This window comes from Schistocerca piceifrons, chromosome 2 (assembly GCF_021461385.2).
Source record: "Schistocerca piceifrons isolate TAMUIC-IGC-003096 chromosome 2, iqSchPice1.1, whole genome shotgun sequence".
NCBI classification, from domain to species: domain Eukaryota; kingdom Metazoa; phylum Arthropoda; class Insecta; order Orthoptera; family Acrididae; genus Schistocerca; species Schistocerca piceifrons.
Window position 1 is genome coordinate 440,803,255 of NC_060139.1, and position 23,115 is coordinate 440,826,369.

General features: G+C 37.1%; 1 protein-coding gene across 1 annotated transcript; it reads left to right on the forward strand.

The window, feature by feature from the left end:
• The first annotated feature begins 5,375 nt into the window (after window positions 1-5,375).
• On the forward strand, window positions 5,376-14,307 carry LOC124775455. Its single transcript, XM_047250288.1, has 6 exons — window positions 5,376-5,451; window positions 7,877-9,178; window positions 12,943-13,008; window positions 13,612-13,722; window positions 14,080-14,138; window positions 14,212-14,307. The coding sequence occupies exons 1-6, from the start codon at window positions 5,376-5,378 to the stop codon at window positions 14,305-14,307; spliced, it is 1,710 nt and encodes a 569-aa protein (XP_047106244.1).
• The last annotated feature ends 8,808 nt before the right edge of the window (window positions 14,308-23,115 follow it).

Genomic DNA, 23,115 nt, shown 5'->3' on the forward strand with positions numbered 1-23,115 from the left:
CCTAATGGTTACATTCATTGTATGTCCCACGTTGATTTCTAGGGTTTTTTCATGCAGTTTTTCATGGCTGATAGCACTGACAACTCCATGCAAATGCTGCTACTCTTGGTTATTAAGTGAAGGCCATTGAACACTGCGTTGTCCAAGGTGAGAGGTAATGCTTGAAATTTGGTATTCCCAGCACATTCTAATGCTGTGGGTCATATAATATTGAATTCCCTAATGATTTCCAAAACTGAATGTCCCATGCAACTAGTTCCAAATACTATCCCATGTTCCAGATCTGTTAATTCCTATCATGTGGCCACAATCATTTCAGAAACCTTTCCACATGAATCATCTGAGTATAAATGACAGCTATGCCAATACACTGCCCTTTTGTACCTTGTGTATGTGATACCAACACCGTCTGTATTTTGTGCATATCGATATTCTATGACTTTTATCAACTCAATGTACACAAAACACAGCACTGCTGGTGTCCGATGTGGAAAGTGTTTGACTGCTGCTATACAATTGTAGCTGTATGCATGTGACACTAAACCATTGAATACACATAACGTCACTGGTTGGCACGAATCTTGACTGATGCCACAACATGGACAAAAATGTATATTACGATTACATAGCAATGATACTCTTATTTACTAGCAAATTACGTTTTCCCTCATTATAGCTGTTTTTCGGGTTAGTTTGAAGGTATTCTTCCACTGAATAATATGCTATATTTTTAAACCATACATCTAATACTACCTCAAACTTATGTAGAGTGAGGATTTTTGCTGAATGTGGCAGTTTATTATACATCTTATGCTTTAGGTATTTGTGGATATTATGTATCCATGGGAGTCTGGAATATGATATGTCTAGTACGCAATTATTTCAGATACTGTGTATATGTTCATTCATTCTTGGAGTAAATTTCTCTCTATTTTCTGTGGCACATATTAAGCAGTTATATATATAAATACTTGGCAGTGTCATTATAATGATTTGACTGTACTGTTTCTCATAGGACTGTTTAGTATCCAATCCTTGTATACATCTGATTGCTTTTATTCTTGCCATCTGAAAAGGCAGTTTCTGCCTAGTGAATTTCCCCATAACAAAATCCCATACTGCATCTGTGCCTGAAAGAATACCAGGTGTACCGGTATGAAATGAGCGTTAAGATACAAATGTGTCGATAGGGAACATTTGTTGTGAATGAGCATTAATTTTTTTTGTTTGGTTGGTATGACATCTGTCAAAGATATTTAGTATACATCAAGTCATGGAACAAACATCATCATATGTTTTCGTCATGTTAACAATGTCAAATTTTTTACCAGAAAGTGATGATTTGTGGAAAACATTAATTTTTTGTTTTCATTAAAAAAAAAAAAACTGCTGCTGAGTCGAATCGAATACTTGTCGAGGCATATGGTGATCATGCTCTATCAGAAGCAACATGCAAAAGATGGTTTCAACGGTTCCGAAATAATGATTTTGATGTAAGAAATGAAGAACGTGGAAGACCACCAAAAAAGTTCGAAGAAGCCGAATTGCAAGCAATGTTGGATGACGATGATGCTTTGAGTCAGAAGCAAATGTCAGCAATGCTAAATGTTGCACAACAATTTCTGACCGTTTGAAAGCTATGGGAAAGATCCAAAAGTGTGGAAAATAGGTGCCACATGAGTTTAATGAAAGTCAGATGGAAAACCGAAAAACCATTTGTCAAATTTTGCTTCAAAGACCCATGTTCAAACAACTGGTTTACAATAATAGCCAATGGGTATAAAATAATATGGCATACAGACTTGATTACCATGGAAGGTATTCCATCCCGTCCAGCTGAATTTTTATTTTTTGTAATGATAATATTGTGTCTTACACATCTTTCAGAGTGATTTTTCTGAGATTTTTTTAAACAAACGTATGTCATCTCTATGCCTGAAAATCATATTGTTCTGATGGGCTGTCATGTCTACATTAGATTTTGCTATATTGACAACGAAGTCGTCGAAGCAGTTTGACATTTGAACATGATTTACAACATTATCACACTGATCCTAATTTGAAAATTTCTTGACTTTTAACATTGATTCCCAACTCTTATTTCACAAGAGGCCAGACTGCCTTCGTTTTATTTCTTTGCTTGTTTATGAATATACTGTTTGCCAGTTTTTTTGCTGCCAGTATCAGTTTTTTTAATATAGTCTTATAGCACTTAAAATAAGTTCAAAATTAGGGTTTCTATTTACTTTGAGATCATTGTGCAGCTGTCTTTTCCTGGCATTTTTATGCCTGGTGTAACCCAGTTTAATTTGTTTCAGACTCTCTTTTGATAAGGTTTTGGGGGAATGTTTCATTGAATACACCCACAAAACAATTTATAAATTTATCTAAATTTTTGTTGCTTGAATCACAGTGGTCTAAAGGCCAGCTTATATCACTTAACTTATCACAAAACAACTATAAATTTTCTTTGCTAACATTCCTTATTATATAAGATTCAGATTTTAGTTTCTCTGTTTAGGGGAGCTCTATAAACGAGGCTGAATGATCAGATATCCCTAGATACAGGAAAAACTTCCTTGTGTCATCAAACTGATAATTTGTAATAATATTATCTATGCACGTTGCTGAGTGGAAGTTTCCTCTAGTGCACATAGTAAAGTTTAACTTGAAACCAGATTTTTGGATTAAATTGCAAAATTTTTAAGTGTCACTGGTTTCAGTTACTGTATTTAGGCCTAAGCTGACATCTCCTGCAATCACAATCTTTTGCTTGCTTTATTTTTAAGTTTATCTAAGAGATATTGAAATTTTTCTATTAACAATTTAGTAGCAGAACTCCCAGGAACTATGTAAATTGATATTATCACAGTATTTAAATCACATAGTTCTATGCAACAGCTTTCAAAAATACATTTTTCATTTAGATAACTAAAATCTACTTTTACTTTAAAATTTAAGGAGACATGCAGTAAGATACTGGAGACCCCACGAGATATGCTTCTACTATGAAAGCTGCTGCCAAGTTTGAAATTATTAATTTTATTTAGAATATTTACGCATTCTGTTTGAGCCAGTTTTCATTTAAGCAGACTACCTTTACGTTTGCTAGTTCAGTAAGTATAACTTGCAGTTCATTAATTTTAGAGTATCCTAAATTTGTCGTTTTTATGCTAAACCGTTTATATTTAGATGCATCAAGATAGAATTTTTGAGTTTGACTAGCAAGTCGCTTGCAGAACTTATTGCTGCAAGTTATTGCTAGCCACTTGCATCTGTGTTTACACAGCAGCACAAGAATTAAGCAAGATTCTTCCACAAGTTCTTTGGCAAGAAACTTGTGTCGACAACTTGATGATACTGTTTACATATGCTTTCAGTACCACTACGAGTGTCAGTTGAATTGTAAAATGACAAGTAGGCAGGTGAGATATGCTGCAGCTCTTGTAATTGTAATGAAAAACGTGAAAAAGAGAGTAGATAATGAGAAGATTGCAAAATGATGCCTATAATAACCTTTTGCAAGAACTTAGTATCGAGAGCATGGGTATGTTTGAAAACTTTTGCAGAATGTCCTCAAATGATCTGGAGTAATTGTTGATGTTAATAGCGTCCGTCATATCAAAACGAGACACAAACTTCCGTACTGCTATTTCAGCAAAGGAATGTTTGCTAGTCACTCTATGATTTATAGCTACGGGAGAGCTACGTATAAAATAGGCATTCCATTTATTTATGTGAAACACACAACCAAAAAAAGTTTGAATTTTGAAATCTTTTCTTTGTAGCAGAATCATACAAGTCCCTAATGTACTTGTTTCATATTCCCATCAGTACGATTTCTCTTATCGTACCTGATGTGTGTAGAGCCATTTTTAACGCCTTCAAAAGGGAAAATTATCTGAAGGTATGTGAAAACACAACAATGAAATTAAATTTATATTGAAAGAAACTGCAGTTTACAGAATGATATGCTTACAAAAAATTTTTTTTTCTAATGCTCATAAAATGGAAAGTGACACACTAGCTAAATAGAACATGTAATAATTACACATCATCTTTTTCTAGACTCCTAAAACAACAAGTGAATAGATGCAGGTGGCAAAGGGGTTTTGTCTTCAATTTATGCTACTTTCTCTGTACTTCTTTCACACTTGTGTCGAATACCGACGAGATTTCATTTAATGCGCTCATCTTCTTCACTCTATCCTTAAAGTCATGGTTATGCACGTTCCATATTTCTGGGTAGCTCTCCACGGCTTCAATAAAATGTTCTGTTTCCTGCTTCATCCATTCCCGTTTCCCCTCCATTTCTGAAATTTGTTTGCATTTAATACATACGATGGTTGCATAAAATTAAGTCACCACATTAAGTAAAATGTTAAATACGAGTGTTATGCAGATGACATACTTACTATAACTTGCAGTTCCTACTTGCAGGAAATAGAAATAAATCATAAAAGCTGCAAGTTACTTATGGATACTTCTTGTGTCGTGTTCACACTGGAATCGGAAAACGTGCAGTAAGTCACTTCCGCAATAAATTGCTGCGGTCGCAAGTCGACATGGCGATATGATTACACTCGCAAATCGCGCGGCAAGTTCCTCTGCGCAAGTAAATTGCTGCAATAGCTTGCTAGTGTAAACCGAGCATTATACTTTGAAGACCCTCACTTGTTCCATTATATTTCCAGTTTCCGTTTTGGATCACAACTTTTGTTTTCCCACCTATTTCGGAAGTTTTAAGTTTCCCTTGCTTTTAATGATTCTGCGGTTGTCTACGATCATTTTGCTTAAAGTCATTGAACCTAACCTAATCAAGTGTAGCCCATCCTTTCCCAGACACTTACCACTTACAAATTTACTTGAGTCTACAAAAACTGCACCCAGCTTGTCTCACTGTTCCCTGATTCCACTGTTTATCTTATTTATGTATGTATCACTTACTTACCTTCTGTGTAGAATTGCACTAACGACAATTTTTGAATTTGCGCACACACATTTTGATGAGCGGATCGAGTTCCATGTTTCACTCATTATTTCATCCTCACTGCTGTTCCGGATGGAATTTGTTCCAACATGAATGAAAACATCTTCGTATTTGTCCTTTTTTTCATTTCCACTTTCAGTTTCACTTCGTTTCGAATGTAGAATATTTTGAAAATGTTTGCCGATCTGATTCCGGGACTAACATCGATTTCATAGCCTGAAGCTGTAACATTTTCCAGTATGGAGTCGCCAACAACAAGAAAGTCATTTTTTTCAATCGGTTTTGTTGTGGCACTTCCTCGTTTGTCCTTTTTGTAGGTCATTCTTTCCCATTTATATTTGTTTACAGATTCTGGTGGGTCGGTTTTGACCACATTTCGCACACCATGTGTATTTTGGAGGTTTTGTTTCGTGCTTGGCTGGTGTTTTTGCGAAACCCTGGATTTAATTTCGCTTATTTCCGTTTGATGGATATCACACACACAGAAATGTTTTTCTTGCGTTAATCTATAATTTTCTTTCTTTGTAGTCAGTAAACCGGTTTTCAGTGCTTCAGAGTTCTTGTGTAGCTGCTTTATAATTTCGTTTTTTGTGTCTTCTTATATTTACGTTTCACAAGCACAGGCCTGTTATTCCGGAATTAATCTATCTTTTTCTTTTTGTATGGTTACTATTACGGTATTTAATGCCTCAATGTCCTTTAGCAGCAACTTTATAATTTCGTTTTTTGAGTCCGCTGTACTTACAAGATCGGCTGTTTCAACTCGTAAACGTAGCATGTCCATGGAATATCATCACTGATAAATTTTAGGATCACTTTCACGCACTTTTCGTGCAACCAGTAGTTGCATTTGACACACAATACACCCTACATCACTCGCTTTTCACGTGCTCTACACGAAAAACCGTTTGTTTTTTGCTTTTTTGACGAGAGCGAAACGTTACTACACTTCCCTATCGGCGCTGTCTTGTCACTCAAAAACGCCTTGCACAGAAAACAAATGAAACTCTCAAGGAAGTTTACGATTGGTCAATAAGAAATAAAGTAACATTGAACATAAAGAAAACTATTGCCATGAATTTTAATTTGGAAAGGGAAAATGAAACTTTGTCTCGAAACCTGGCAGAAAATCCAAAGAGATTCTGGTCATATGTGAAGTATGTTAGCGGCAAGAAACAAAATCAATGCCTTCTCTGCGCGATAGCAATGGAGATACTATCGAAGACAGTGCTGCCAAAGCCGAGTTACTAAACACAGCCCTCCGAAATGCCTTCACAAAAGAAGACGAAGTAAATATTCCAGAATTCGAATCGAGAACAGCTGCCAACATGAGTAACGTAGAAGTAAATATCCTCGGAGTAGTGATGCAACTTAAATCACTTAATAAAAGCAAGTCTTCTGGTCCAGACTGTATACCAATTAGGTTCCTTTCGGAGTATACTTAACAGTCATATACAACCGTTCCCTCAACGAAAGATCCATACCCAAAGACTGGAAAGTTGCACAGGTCTCACCAATATTGAAGAAAGGTAGTTCGAGTAATCCACTAAATTACAGGCCTATATCGTTAATGTCGATATGCATCAGGATTTTGGAACATATATTGTGTTCAAACATTATGAATAACCTCGAAGAAAACTGTCTGTTGACACACAGTCAACATGGGTTTAGAACACATCGTTTTTGTGCAACACAACTACCTTTTTATTCACATGACGTGTTGAGTGCTATTGACAAGGGATTTCAGATCGATTCCATATTTCTGGAAGACTTTTCTCACTGTACCACACAAGCGGTTTGTAGTGAAATTGCCTGCTTATGGAATATCGTCTCGGTTATGTGACTGGATTTGTGATTTCCTGTCAGAGAGGTCACAGTTCGTAGTAATTGATGGAAAGTCATCGAGTAAAACAGAAGTGATTTCTGAGGTTCCCCAAGGTAGTGTTATAGGCCCTTTGCTGTTCCTTATCTATATAAACGATTTGGGAGACAATCTGAGCGGCTGTCTTAGGTTATTTGCAGATGACTCTGTCGTTTATCGACTAATAAATCCATCAGAAGATCAAAACAAATTGCAAAAAGATTTAGAAAAGATATCTGAATGGTGCGAAAATTGGCAGGTGACCCTAAATAACGAAAAGTGTGAGGTCATCCAAATGAGTGCTAAAAGGAATTCGTTAAACTTCAGTTACACGATAAATCAGTCTAATCTAAAAGCTGTAAATTCAGCTAAATACCTAGGTATTACAATTACGAACAACTTAAATTGGAAGAAACACAGATAATATTGTTGGGAATGCTAACCAAAGACTGCATTTTGTTAGCAGGACACTGGGAAAATGTAACAGATCTACTAAGGAGACAGCCTACACTATGCTTGTCCGTCCTCTTTTAGAATACTGCTGGGTAGTGTGGGATCCTTACCAGATAGGACTGACACAGTACATCGAAAGAAGGGCAGCACGTTTTGTATTATCGCGAAATATAGGAGAGAGTGTAACAGAAATTATACAGGATTTGGGCTGGACATCATTAAAAGAAAGGCGTTTTTCGTTGCAATGGAATATTCTCACAAAATTCCAATCACCAACTTTCTCCTCCGAATGCGAAAATATTTTGTTGACACCAACCTACATAGGGAGAAACGATCACCACGATAAAATAAGGGAAATCAGAGATCGTACGGAAAGATATAGGTGTTCGTTCTTTCCGCACGCTATACGAGATTGGAATAATAAAGGCTTGTGAAACTGGTTCGATGAACCCTCTGCCAGGCACTTAAATGTGATTTGCAGAGTATCCATGGTATAATTAAAACCTTCTTTGAACAGCTGGAAGATATAATCCAACACCTCTCAAAAACATATGCTTATTTGATCATTATAGGAGATCTGAACATAGACACGAGTAAAAATACAGACAATACTAAGACCCTACTGGACTTATTGTGCATATACAATCTAAAAATAAAAATAGATAAACCAACCAGAGTAACAAAGCATAGTGAAACTATTATTGATCATGTAATAACAAATATTCCTACATGCTATTGTGACACACAGGTAATAAACTCCACATTAGCAGACCATTTTGCAATCATGATAGACATAAATATAAAGACTAGTGATTCAGTGCAGAAGATATGGGAGATGAGAAGACAGAACTACCCACATAACATAAATCTGCTAAAAAAGATGTTAGAGGCAGAAAACTGGGAAACAATATATGCAGCTAAAGATGCAAACACCAAATGGAACCAGTTTTATTCTTTATTCAATTATTATTATGATGTTACATGTCCTGTTAGTAAAAGGCTTGTCAAACAGAAACAAAAAAAGAAAAGCTGGGTGACTGGAGAAGTAATCCATGCCAGAAATAATCTGAGAGTGTATTATGACCTCTCCAAACAAAAAAATAATGAGGCCTACAACACACTGTATAAAATAAAAAAGAAAGAGTACTGTAGTTTTATCAGAGAAACTAAAGCATCATTCATCAGGATGTCTATAGATAAGGGAAAGAACTACTCAAAAGGTTTATGGTCGTTCATTAATGGAGAGAGAGGAAAAGTAACAAATCGGGCAGAGGACATCTGCCCACTGATGAGTGGGAAAAGCAACGCAAACCCTCTAGAAGTAGCCAATACTTTTAACAGATATTATATTACTGTAGCAGACGAATTAATAAGTCAAAATAAAACAAATGCAGTAAGTAAATTGTTAAACCCCCCACATACAAATCATACTATGGTTTTCATACCTACAACAGATGCAGAAGTGTCAAACCTAATAAAACAACTTAAAATTAAACATTCTTCTGGCTTGGATGGTGTCACATCACATCTCATAAAGGAATGCAGAGAATGTATATTAAAACCATTGACACACATGCTGAATGCTGCGATAGAAGAAGGTATATTTCCAGATTCACTGAAAGTGAGTAAAGTGAAGCCAATATTTAAGAAAGGGAACAGGGATGAATTAGGAAATTACAGGCCAATATCATTGATCTCAACATTTGCTAAAATCTATGAAATGATAATAAAGAATAGAATTGTAAGTTTTATAACAAAGTACAGTATACTGCATTCATCACAACATGGTTTCAGAGAAGGGAAGTCAACAAAAACAGCATCAACAGATATAATTGAGCACATTCTTAATTTACTTGACAGGCAACAAAAGACTTGTGGGATTTTTATGGACCTATCTAAGGCATTTGATTGTGTGAACCACTCAAAATTAATGATGAAATTATATCAGTATGGAATTAGAGGAAAATGCTATGACATACTTAAATCATACATTACAAATAGGAAACAATGCACAGAAATCAGACATACTAGTGGGGGAAACATAACAAACTACATATCAGAATTACAAACAGTTAAACACGGTGTGCCGCAAGGGTCTGTGCTTGGGCCAATACTATTTATACTCTACGTAAATGACTTCCCTAACTATATAAATCAGAAACTTATAATGTATGCTGATGACACAACAATCATTTGCACAGCTGACACAAAGGAGGAGCTTGAGAAGGAAGCACTCCTGACTATTGAAAATGCAAATAAATATTTAACACAAAACAACCTGTTTATGAATCAGTCTAAAACAATGAATGTAGTATTTCAGACCAAGCATAGTGAAAATTATAATATAAATGTTAATATAAATGGAAACACTATTAAAGAAGTAACCAGCACAAATTTTCTAGGAACTATAATAGACAAACATTTGGCATGGGGGGAGCACATAGATGCACTGTGTAAAAAGATAAACAAACAGATCTTCATCATGCATAAAACAGCTAAGACTGTGGATGATAAAGTCCTCAGATCAATGTATTATGGACTTGTCTTCCCACATTTGTCTTATTCGGTTCATATATGGGGAAATGCACAAGCTGGCTACCTAAAAAGAATATTCACAATTCAGAAAAGGGCAGTGAGATGCATTGCAAAAATACCACCAAGACAGACCTGTAGGCAAGCTTTTGTACACTATAATATTATGACAGTATATTCACTGTATATATACCAAAGCATAATGGTGGTAAGGTCAAGTGATAAACACCTCCTAAATAAAGATGTACACAAACACGGTACAAGAGGAAATGAAAATTACTACATGATAAACAGAAATCTAAAACTGTCTATGACTGCCCCAGAAGAAGCAGGCAAAAGGTTTTTTAATAAACTCCCCAAAATCATTAAAAAAGAAACAGATCTAAAATGTTTTAAAAATCATTTGAAACTATATCTCACAGAGAAATGTATATACAGTTTGAGTGAATACTAAGATGTGTTTAAATATATCATTACTGAAATGTACCTGTAAAAATTATCATTTATGTATGTTTTTTTGATTTGTGTGTACATATAATGTGAAACATGTAAAACCTTTGTATTATTATGGACTATTTCTGTTTAATCATTTGTTTCATTTATATATATATTGAAATCAAGTTTGATGTTAATAGGCTATTGTATGACACACCCAATACTCTCAGCTGGATTTTCAGCTGGAGTCCATGGGCAAAGAATAAATAAATAAATAAATAAATAAATAAATGTAAACAATGTTAAATTAAATGTAGATGGCACCTCTATAAACAGTGTAACAAATGGAAAATTTCTAGGAATGAATATTGATTCTCAGTTGAAGTGGTGTGAACACACAAAGGTACTTGCTAACAGAATGTCATCAGCATATTATGCCCTTAGAATGCGTAAGTGTGTAACCTGCAGTGTCTTCTAGTTACTTACTATTGCTGTGTATACTCAGTCCTAAGCATCATTTTTTTTGTGGAACAAATGTACAAAATATGAACACAATTTACAAACTCGAGAAAAGAGCCATAAGAATAATAACCAAAAATAGTAGTCGAGCTCATTGTAAAGATGTGTTCAAAACACTGGGGATTTTAACTGCTCCATGTCAATACATTTACCATCAGTTGTACACATCAAATATAACATTGGTAATTATTGCACAAACACCTCTGTCCATGACCATGGAACAAGAGCTAGACTCAACTTACATTTACCAAGAAAAAATAAACATAAAACTGAAAACAGTATTTTCTACCAAGGAATAAAACTGTACAATAAATTACTAAAAGAGACGAAAGAAATTGCAAAAATACACTTATTTAAAATGGCAGCTAAAAAGTACCTGCAAAATACTAACACGAATCCTTTACAGACGAATGGAAAAACTAGTAGAAGCCAACCTCGGGGAAGATCAGTTTGGATTCTGTAGAAACACTGGAACACGTGAGGCAATACTGACCTTACGACTTATCTTAGAAGAAAGATTAAGGAAAGGCAAACCTATGTTTCTAGCATTTGTCGACTTAGAGAAAGCTTTTGACAATGTTGACTGGAATACTCTCTTTCAAATTCTAAAGGTGGCAGGGGTAAAATACAGGGAGCGAAAGGCTATTTACAATTTGTACAGAAACCAGATGGCAGTTATAAGAGTCGAGGGACATGAAAGGGAAGCAGTGGTTGGGAAGGGAGTAAGACAGGGTTGTAGCCTCTCCCCGATGTTGTTCAATCTGTATATTGAGCAAGCAGTAAAGGAAACAAAAGAAAAATTAGGAGTAGGTATTAAAATTCATGGAGAAGAAATAAAAACTTTTAGGTTCGCCGATGACATTGTAATTCTGTCAGAGACAGCAAAGGACTTGGAAGAGCAGTTGAATGGAATGGACAGTGTCTTGAAAGGAGGATATAAGATGAACATCAACAAAAGCAAAACAAGGATAATGGAATGTAGTCTAATTAAGTCAGGTGATGCTGAGGGAATTAGATTAGGAAATGAGGCACTTAAAGTAGTAAAGGAGTTTTGCTATTTGGGGAGCAAAATAACTGATGATGGTCGAAGTAGAGAGGATATAAAATGTAGGCTGGCAATGGCAAGGAAAGCGTTTCTGAAGAAGAGAAATTTGTTAACATCCAGTATTGATTTAAGTGTCAGGAAGTTATTTCTGAAAGTATTCGTATGGAGTGTAGCCATGTATGGAAGTGAAACATGGACGATAAATAGTTTGGACAAGAAGAGAATAGAAGCTTTCGAAATGTGGTGTTACAGAAGAATGCTGAAGATTAGATGGGTAGATCACATAACTAATGAGGAAGTATTGAATAGGATTGGGGAGAAGAGAAGTTTGTGGCACAACTTGACCAGAAGAAGGGATCGGTTGGTAGGACATGTTCTGAGGCATCAAGGGATCACCAATTTAGTATTGGAGGGCAGCGTGGAGGGTAAAAATCGTAGAGGGAGACCAAGAGATGAATACACTAAGCAGATTCAGAAGGATGTAGGTTGCAGTAGGTACTGGGAGATGAAAAAGCTTGCACAGGATAGAGTAGCATGGAGAGCTGCATCAAACCAGTCTCAGGACTGAAGACCACAACAACAACAACATGCAATACATTTTATACACTGAAGGACTTCTTAGATAAAACAGAGTAGAATGATTGGTAAAAAATAGTGTTATACAAATAAATAATTATAATGATTATAAAGTATCCAACATTCCACATAACACATCCACACTGTGTTTTTTCTTCTTTTTTCCTTTTCTACAAAAACTTACCCACAAGCTATGCATAGCACAATGCTAACATCTCTTCCTCTTTGTGAGCTCAACATCTCATTCGTTATAGAGGAATGCTGACTCAGTTTTTCAGGACAGCAAATGGGAAGTTGCGGTACAGAAAATGGTCCAGATATCACCAGTGTGTGTGTGTTTATGTGTGTCTCTAACTTGAAGTCTGTAAATGTATGTGTATACAAATTAGCTAATTTTAAATTGGTCTGAACTTATAAATACTTTGATATGTCCTATATCCTGGTAAAAAGAGATCTACGGATGAATAAAGCTACTACTAATACAGTTTTATCTTTTGTAAGTCTATTTTTAGTATTTTTGTTTATATATAGGCGAGAAATTGCAAATAACCTTTACTTGTGTAGGTAATCTGGACACAGTCTTCGCAGTCAGGACTGGTAAGCGATGGAGAGCTAATAATTAAGTAATTAAAAAGCCAGAATGAGATTTTCACTCTGCAGCGGAGTGTGCGCTGATATGAAACTTCGTAGCAGATTAAAACTGTGTGCCCGACCAAGACTCGAACTCGGGACCTTTGGTAGAGCACTTGCCCGCGAAAGGCAAAGGTCCCGAGTTCGAGTCTCGGTCGGGCACACAGTTTTAATCTGCCAGGAAGTTTCAATTAAAAAGCCCTTCTACAAAAATGGTTCAAATGGCTCTGAGCACTATGGGACTTAACATCTGTGGTCATCAGTCCCCTAGAACTTAGAACTACTTAAACCTAACTAACCTAAGGACATCACACACATCCATGCCCGAGGCAGGATTCGAACCTGCGACCGTAGCGGTCACGCGGTTCCAGACTGAAGTGCCTAGAACCCCATGGCCACACCAGCCCTTCTACACATAGACTGTTAAGATCTATAGTCGAATATTCCAAACTCATATTCTTATTGATATAGATGGTCACTCCACCATGGTCAATGTTTGGTCTACAGTAACTTGTTGCCACTGTATAACAAAACAGTATAAACAAGTTTGTTTCTGTACTTTTAATCCAGTGTTCATTCACAAAGATAATGCTGCAATTAATTTCATTCAGCCAGTACCAGTCCTTCTTAAGGACAGCACATTTATGTGCAACAAAAGTAGCTCATTTTTGCTGCAGGGAGGTACAGTGTCTTTATGGGGCCCAGTTTGTTAACTTATCTTTAGTGTGTGTTTTATACTATGTTCTTATGCTCTTTGTTTTGACCTGGACCAATATATCTCGGGCTTCATCAGACTTATACATTTCCATAGTATGGTTCTGATGGTTGGAATATGTCATCTGACTTGCTATGGAAGGCTAATTTATTATGCACCACAGTATATACTTTTTGGGTCCACAAATTCTTTTCTAACCCACCTAAGCTCTGACCATGTACTGTATGACAAACCCAGGCGGAGTGACAATTATTCACAAATGCATGATTTCAAGTAATACATCCTTAATTTTAATAAGTGCTACATTCTTAAAATGTTTGCAGATAGATTCAAAATACTTGTCATGATCGTCAACTGCTGCATGGTCGATAGTCAACTCTCTGTGAGCTAACATCTTTGGACTTTAATTCATTCTGATTAGCCATGTTGTGTTCACAATTTAGTTTGTGCTACAGGTCACTGCAAAAATTCAGTGTATTAAAGTGATTACGGAGATCAAGTGTCGCCTGCATAGTGTATGTTCACCCACAAAGATGACCCAAAACTTGTGACAGTGTCACTACATTGTCATTCAGGTCATCTTTGTTCATGCACCAAATGCTTTATAGTTTGGACATTGGACAGGTTGCATCCTAACACTTCAATGTCGTTTTCTGCACTGGAAATTACTTGTGTGCAACAGTCGAGTGCTACAGATCAGCTGCAACTGCCTCGTCAGTTCATTTTGCCACATGTCCCATCATTACAAGACTCTAAAATCACACAAACAATTCCGCCATGGTAGAACCGCCATGTTTCTGTGTATACCACTGATGCTATCTTCCGCGACAGTTACACACCTGTGTTCGGATTGTCACATGGAAATATCAAACAGGAGCAGCTCCCATTTCAGACTATTCTGGAGGGCTACGACCCAAATTTCACACCTATATGATTCCATTCATCTGAGTGTTCTACCGGTACACGAGTGCCTTTTCAAACTGCAACCACTGCCACCCGCATGTTGGTTTTGCTGCACATCACTCCCATTGTGTTTCGTGTACCCACACCGGCAACACGCCACCCACACCTGCTGTACAGTGTGTCTCACATGGATAGCCTCACCTTTGAGTGCCTCTACATGTAGCTCCCTTCTGGTGACATCATCTGACACTTGTGTGAAATGTCTCCCCCTGATGCTACTGCTTCCTCTTCCCTCAGTTCAAAGAGTTCTATGGATCCTTGGTGTGCAACATCTCAAATGAGTGGTTCGAGTGATGTGCCTCCCTGCAATGTGGTGACCTGCCATGTTGATGTCTCACAGGTGTGCGACGGATCCACTGATGCCGTCCTCTCCACATTTCCCCTCTCCCTGGATGACCCATCCAATAGTACTGTTATCCTCATTCATTCTTTCCAAATTCCCACAGATGTGGACAAAGACAATATTTCTGCATCTGTCAATACCAATGGACTTCTGACCATTACCATTCACCTTATCCACATTACTTTAAGCCCACTTGCCACCTCAACATTCCCTTGTCCCTCACAGGCCATCCTCTCCACCCCCCCCTCAGTGGCTTCGAGACTGTAGTCTCTGCTGCCTCCACTGAGCTCTGTGGCGAATGTCGACCACTGCATGCTCAATAATACACTCACTGCTCACTTGCTTGGACATCAGTTCATTCTGATTAGCCATGTTATATTCACATGTTATTTTGTGGTATATATCATTGTAAAGATTCCACTTATTAAAGGGTTTACTGACTATAAGTGTGTGTTCATATTATACTATTGCCTGCATAGTGTATATTCACCTTCATACTTGACAGCTTTAGTATTACACTGTTTACACATGATAATTCTATTAAGCCACAGCTTTGAGATATTTTTAGTGCTGTTACATTTGTGTTTATTAATTTGCCGAATGTTGTTTTCAAGACTGATGTTGCTGTAGCTGTTTCATGGTGGCGCACATCATGGAGCCATCACTTCATATCACATCACAAGAGCTGCAAAGTCATTGACTGATAGATGTCTGGAATCTTCAGTGCTGTTGAGAATTTGGTTCAATCTTGCTCCGATCTTCATAATCCTTGCATTTTGAATGTTTTCTGGCACTGACGAGGTCTTCATTTTAGTAGCTGTTCCTTTTCTGAAGCTATCAGAGTATATTTTGATGTGTGATAGTTTTTCCCTCGGTGTTTCTCAAGCCTCTGTTCTTACTGTGGTTTCTTCTGTTGCATTTGGAGCACTGTTTGTTTTTTTCAATTTAGTAGTAGTGGGGCAGTGCAAGAATTTATCTACATCAACATCTACATCTATACTCTGTGAACCATTATGAGGTACATGACAGAGGGTATGTCCCATTGTACCAGTCATTAGGGTTTCTCCCTGTTCCATTCAGATACGGAGCACAGGAAGAATGATTTTTTGAATGCAATTGTGCATGCAGTAATTATTCTAATCTTATCCTCATGATCCCTGTGTGAGCAGTACACAGGGAGAGGGGGGGGGGGATTTGTAGTATATCCCTAGAGTAATCATTTAAAGCTGTTTCTTGAAACTTTGTTAATAACTGTCTCGAGACAGTGTCTCGCAGTTCAGTTCCTTCTGTATATTTGTAACACTCTCCCATGGATGAAACAAACCTGTGATCAGTCATGGTGCTCTTCTGTATATATGTTCAATATCTTCTGTTATTTGGTATGGGTCCTACACACCTTAGCAACATTCTAGCACTGGTCCCATGAGTGATTTTTAGGCAATCTCCTTTGCAGACTCATTGCACTTTCTCAGTACTCTACAAATAAACTGAAGTCTACCACCAGCTTTATGAGCGTACGTGATCATTCCGTTTCACATCCTCACAGAGTGTTACATGCAGGTATTTATATGAGTTGACTGATTCAAAGAGTGACTCATTGATATTATAGACATAGGATACAATGTTTCTTTGGTTTTGTGAAGTGCACAGTTTTACATTTGTCCTTTATGACTCGCTTCACAATCAAATCAGTGCATCATCCAGACCAGAGAGAGAGAGAGAGAGAGAGAGAGAGCATCATTGTAATAACAAGGGGGATCATACTACCAAGGTGTTCGTAGACGTGACTCGATCTGGTAAAAATGTAAACATCACTCGTGGATTAGGCTAGCTGTTGCTTACATGGCAGTACAAGGAGTGATCTGTGATCATGGGACATGCGATCAGCGTGTCACCAATCTCTCTAACCGTTATTGCCATTGGATGAATCCTCATGATATTGCCACATTTTTATTTGAGCAGCTTCTCACAGGCCTCACAAGGGCTGAATTGACTCTGCACCAGACATCCTTGTTTAGCGAAAAACTGTGGAGGTACCCAGAACTGAAGGTAGTGATGATAACAATTCAGTTTGAATCAATAAAATCTGCTCAGTTTACAAGTGTCATCATTTGAGATAAATCACTCAAGCTTTCAATAGCTGTCTCCGCCATCGTCATCAGGAGTTGAAATCACTGACTGCTGGGGCTGACACAGTGTTCTGCTCATATAGGTACAATGCAGCTTCTGGAATTTTCAAGAGTGGGCTGGAGTGGCCCATGCACGGAAGGCACGCTGGGTAGTTCCTAGCGTCTCCGTCCCACTGCATGGTCGAGTGACGTCACATGACACGAGTGGCCGGTGCCACATTTGAAACTACCGCTCCTGCGTCGCTATAAGTGTTAAGGCTACATCTTTGCTTTCACTCAATGTCCAAAGCCTGTCCCCATCTTTACTAACAAAGAACCCCGTGAGTGTGAGGTCGCAAAAGGCCAATGATATTTTACGGCATTCAACACCCCCTATATTTTCTACCATGCAGTTACAATATTGGCTGCTGGCAGTACTAAGTGCCAGGACTGGAGGTATCCAATGGTGAGCACAGAATGAGATTACAGAGTGACAGAGTGAGAAAAACTGGCAGACAAAATATTGGCGTTTCTGCAAGATGAGTCAGTGGAATCTGTGATGTCGTATACACTCAACTATGAGGAAAATGAACACGAGGGGTAGAATGATGACAATACGTGCTTAACAAGTGAGAGTCATACTGAAACAGGTGTCAAGCCATGTAGTTCATCAGCTTTGGCGAACAGGGAGCCACCAATTCTGTCTCCAGTGAATTGTAATGAAGAACAATCGTAGTCCAAAGAGTGGGTAATTAACATAATTACATACATGGAAGATAATCTGCAGCATAGTAAAAAAGCAATTATGAATAGATTTCGACTAAGTCCATAGTGATGTGACCATGTAGTGTATAAGAGAAACTATGGATATTCAATGGAGGACGAGGTGCACTTGTTACAAAGACTGGTGTTTGAGCATTTCAAGGATGCTCGACACAATTAACAGGATGCGTATGATAACATGATAGAGACCTACTACGATGTTGTTGTTGTAATCCTCAGTCTGAAGACTGGTTTGATGCATCTGTCCATGCTACTCTACCCTATGCAAGGCTCTTCATCTCTGAATAACTGCTGCAACCTACATCCTTTTGGATATGCTATCATTATTCATCTCTTGGACTTCGTCTATGTTTTTACCCCCCCCCCCCCCCCCCCAACTTCCCACCAATACAAAATTTTTGATCTCGTGGTGTCTCAGAATGTGTCCTGCTCCCTTCTTTTAGTCAAGTTATGCCACAGATTTCTTGGTATCTCCAGTTCTAGTCAGTACCTCCTCATTAGTTATGTGATCTACCGACCTAACCTTCAGCATTCTTCTGTAACATCACATTTCAAAAGCTTATGTTTTCTTCTTGTCTAAACTGTTTATCATCCATGTCTCACTTCCATACATGGCTACACTCCATACAAATACTTTCAGAAAAGACTTCCTAACATTTGAGTCTAAATTTGTTGATAACAAATTTCTCTTCTTCCCATTGCCAGTCCACATTTTATGTGCTCTCTGTTTCAGGCAACATCAGTTATTTTGTTTTGCTCAAATAGCAAAACTCATCTACTACTTTAAATGTCTCCTTTCCTAATTTAATTCCCTCAGCATCACCTGATTTAATTCGACTGCATTCCATTATCCTGGTTTTCCTTTTGTTGATGTTCATCTTAGGTTCCCCTTCCAAGACACTGTCCATTCCGTTCAACTGCTCTTCCACCTCCTTTGTTGTATCTGACAGAATTACAATGTCGTCAGCAAACCTCAAAGTTTTTATTTCTTGTCACTGAACTTTCATTCGTTTTTCAGATTTTTCTTTAGTTGCCTTTACTGCTTCCTCAGAGTACAGATTGAATATCATTGAGGATAGGCGACAAACCTGTCTCACTCCCTTCTCAACCACTGCTTTCCTTTCATGCCTCTCGATACTTATAACTACCGTCTGGTTTCTGTACATGTTGTAAATAACATTTTGCTCCGTGTATTTTACCCCTGCCTTCAGAATTTCAAAGAAAGTATTGCAGTCAATATTGTCGAAAGCTCTCTCTAAGTCTACAACTGCTATAAACGAAGGTTTGTCTTTCCTTAACCAATCTTCTAAGAGAAATCATTGGTACAGTATTGCATGGCATGTACCTACAATTCTCCGAAATCTAAACAGATCTTCCTTGACGTCGGTTTTTACCAGTTTTTCCAGTCTTCTGTAAAGAACTGCTGTTAGTATTTTGCAACCATGACTTATTAAACTCATCGTTCGATAATTTTCACACCTGTCAGCAACTGATTTCTTTGCAACTGGAATTATTACATTCTTCTCGAAGCCTGAGGGTATTTCGCCTGTCTCACACATCTTGCACACCAAATGGAAAAGTTCTGTCATGGCTCGCTCTTCCAGCGCTATCAGTAATTCTGATGGAATTTCGTCTACTCCCAGGGCCTTGTTTCGACATAGGTCTTTCAGCGCTCTATCAAATTCTTGTCGCAGTATCATATTTCCCTTCTCATCATCATCTACGTCCTCTTCCACTAGTATAATATGGCCTTCAATCTCATCTCCCTTGTATAGACTGTCTACATACTCCGTTACGCAAATCCAATTGCAAGGGACACAGATTACAGTGATTTCAGGGGAAGCAATAGGTGGTCGCATTTAGATTAGATTAGATTTACTTTCATTCCAATGGATCCGTAGTGAGGAGGTCCTCCAGGATGTGGAACATGTCAGAAAAACAACAATACATGACAAATATTTAAACTAAAACAAATAAGCTAATGTACCATTCCACAGGTCCCAAGTGGAATGATCGTCATTTTTTAATGAACACTAAGAGTCATTTTACAAATACTATTGCACTGAATTTAAAATAAAAAAGTTTTTTATTTATTTATAAGGTAAGAAACATGTAATACAACTACTGTAATACTTATTTACAATGAACACATTACTGCACTGAAATGGTGCAGAAGTTAGATTATACTTACACACACACACACACACACACACACACACAAATTTTCAGTGAACACATTACTGCACTGAAATTGTGCAGAAGTTATGTTGTACTTATATACAAATCAGTTGGTTTTCCTCAGAAATTCATCAATGGAGTAGAAGGAGTTGGCCACCAATAAATCCTTTAGGCTTCTCTTAAACTGAATTTCATTGGTTGTTAAGCTTTTTATGGCTGCTGGCAAGTTATTGAAAATGTGTGTTCCTGAATAATGCACACCTTTTTGTACAAGACTAAGTGACTTTAAATCCTTGTGAAGATTATTCTTATTTCTAGTATTGATTCCATGAATTGAGCTGTTGGTTTGAAAAAGTGATATATTTTTAATGACAAATTTCATTAAGGAATAAATATATTGGGAAGCTGTAGTTAGTATCCCTAGTTCCCTAAACAGGCTTCTGCAGGATGTTCTTGAGTTCACACCACATATAATTCTTACTGCACGTTTTTGTGCCCGGAAAACTTTAGCTTGGCTTGATGAATTACCCCAGAAAATAATCCCATATGACATTATGGAATGAAAGTAAGCATAGTATGCCAGCTTTTTCATTTTTATATCCCCTATGTCTGACAAAATTCGCATTGCAAACAGAGATTTGTTAAGACGCTTCAGCAGTTCTGTGGTGTGCTCCTCCCAGTTGAATTTATTATCAAGCTGTAATCCCAAGAATTTAACACCGTCCACTTCTTCTATCTTCTTGTCATCATATGTTAGACATATACTCTTGGGACACCCCTTACAAGTTCTGAACTGCATGTAGTGTGTTTTTTCAAAGTTTAGTGACAAAGAATTGGCTAGGAACCAGTGATTAATGTCTACAAATATTTTATTGGCTGATCTTTCTAAGACTACACTTGATTTGCTATTTATTGCAATGTTTGTATCATCAGCAAACAAAACAAACTTGGCATCTGGTAATGTTACTGATGAAAGGTCATTGATATACACAAGAAAAAGTAAGGGCCCCAAAATGGAACCTTGTGGGACCCCACATGTAATTAGTTCCCAGTTGGATGATGCCTGATAGCTTGATACATGTCTCTTTCCTAATAACACCCTTTGTTTCCTGCCAGAGATATAAGATTTGAACCATTTTGCAGCATTTCCTGTTACACTATAATATTCTAGTTTACTTAAAAGGATATTGTGATTTACACAGTCAAATGCCTTTGACAGATCACAAAATATACCAGTTGCCTGCAATTTTTTGTCTAATGAATTAAGTACATTTTCACTGTAAGTGTAGATAGCCTTCTCAATATCAGAACCTTTTAGAAATCCAAACTGTGACTTTGACAGTATGTTATTTGAGATAAGATGGTTATAAAGACGACTGTACATTACTTTTTCGAAAATTTTTGAGAATGCTGGCAACAGTGAAATTGGACGGAAATTTGATGCTATTTCTTTATCTCCCTTCTTAAACAGTGGCTTAACTTCAGCATATTTCAGCCATTCGGGAAATATTCCACTGATAAACGACTGGTTACACAGATAGCTTAATATGTTACTTAGCTCAGAATCACATTCTTTAATTAACTTTGTTGATATTTCATCATACCCACTAGATGTTTTTGATTTTAAAGATTTTATGATGGACATTATTTCTGTTGGGGTAGTGAGGGTCAAATTCATATTATGGAAGTTACTTGAAATGTCTGGTCTAAGGTAATCCATAGCAGCATCTACCGAACCTGACAACCCCATCTTTTCAGTAACAGTTATAAAATGTTTGTTAAAAAGTTCTGCAACACTATACACATCTGTCACCAATGCATCATTTACTCTTAATGCTATTTGTTCCTCTTCATGTCTGGTTCTACCGGTCTCCTCCTTCACTATATCCCATATTGTCTTTATTTTGTTATCTGATATGACTATCTTTTCCTTGTAATATATTTGCTTTGACATCCGTATTACAGTCTTTAATATTTTGCAGTATTTCTTATAATGTGCTATAGCATCAACATTGGAAATGTTTCGGATTGACAGATACAGTTTTCTTTTTGTTTTACAAGATACCCCTATTCCTCGAGTAATCCATGGCTTCTTTGTAGACTTTGCTCTAACCTTGGTAAGTTTTGGGGGAAAGCAGTGTTCAAATAAGGTAAGCACTTTATTAGCAAAAATGTTATATTTTTCATTCATGCCATGAGCACTGTAAACATCAGTCCAGTGAATGTCTCTGAGGAGTGTCCTAAAATAATCAATTTTTGGCTTACTGATTACCCTCGTGAGCTCAGATTTAACAGATTTTATATCCTGTTCAGTATTAACATTTAACAGAAGGAACTGCATGTCATGGTCTGAGAGGCCATTGACTATTGGTTTTGTAATATAATTTTGTTCATTTGACTTTTCTATAAAGATATTATCAATGGCTGTTTGTGAGCAAGTGGTTATCCTAGTGGGGAACTTTACTGTGGGAATTAAGTTGAATGATAGTGTTACTAACTCAAATAGGTTCTTATTGGGAGAGTCTTTAAGGAAATCTACATTGAAATCACCAGCAACCACTATTTCTTTGTTTTTGGTTGTTAAATGGGCCAGTACAGCTTCAAGGTGGTTTACAAACAGATTAAAGTTACCTGCAGGTGCTCGATATACACTTAATATTATGAAAGATTTTTTGTGAAAATCTAATTCTGTTGCACATGCTTCCATATGCTGTTCTAGGCAAAATTTATGAATGTCTATGTTCTTAAATTTATGACAGTTCCTGATGAATGTGGCAACTCCTCCTTTCTCCATTTCTGATCTACAATAGTGAGATGCTAACCTAAACCCTGTAACACGTAAAAGTTCTATACCAGTGGTCACATGATGTTCAGAGAGGCAGATTATGTCAGCTGGGTTTGAAGACTCTAATTCATCTATGCAGATAGTTAATTCATTAATTTTATTTCTCAGTCCTCGAATGTTTTGATGCAATAAAGATAGC

Excerpts from the sequence above, each read along its gene's own strand:
- LOC124775455 (XM_047250288.1), top strand. The coding sequence starts at position 5,376 with ATGTGTATTTTGGAGGTTTTGTTTCGTGCTTGGCTGGTGTTTTTGCGA. Across the intron at positions 9,179-12,942 it reads TGACAGGCAACAAAAGACTT|GCGAGAAATTGCAAATAACC; the intron begins GTGGGATTTTTA and ends GTTTATATATAG. Across the intron at positions 13,009-13,611 it reads AGTCTTCGCAGTCAGGACTG|TGTTCATTCACAAAGATAAT; the intron begins GTAAGCGATGGA and ends CTTTTAATCCAG.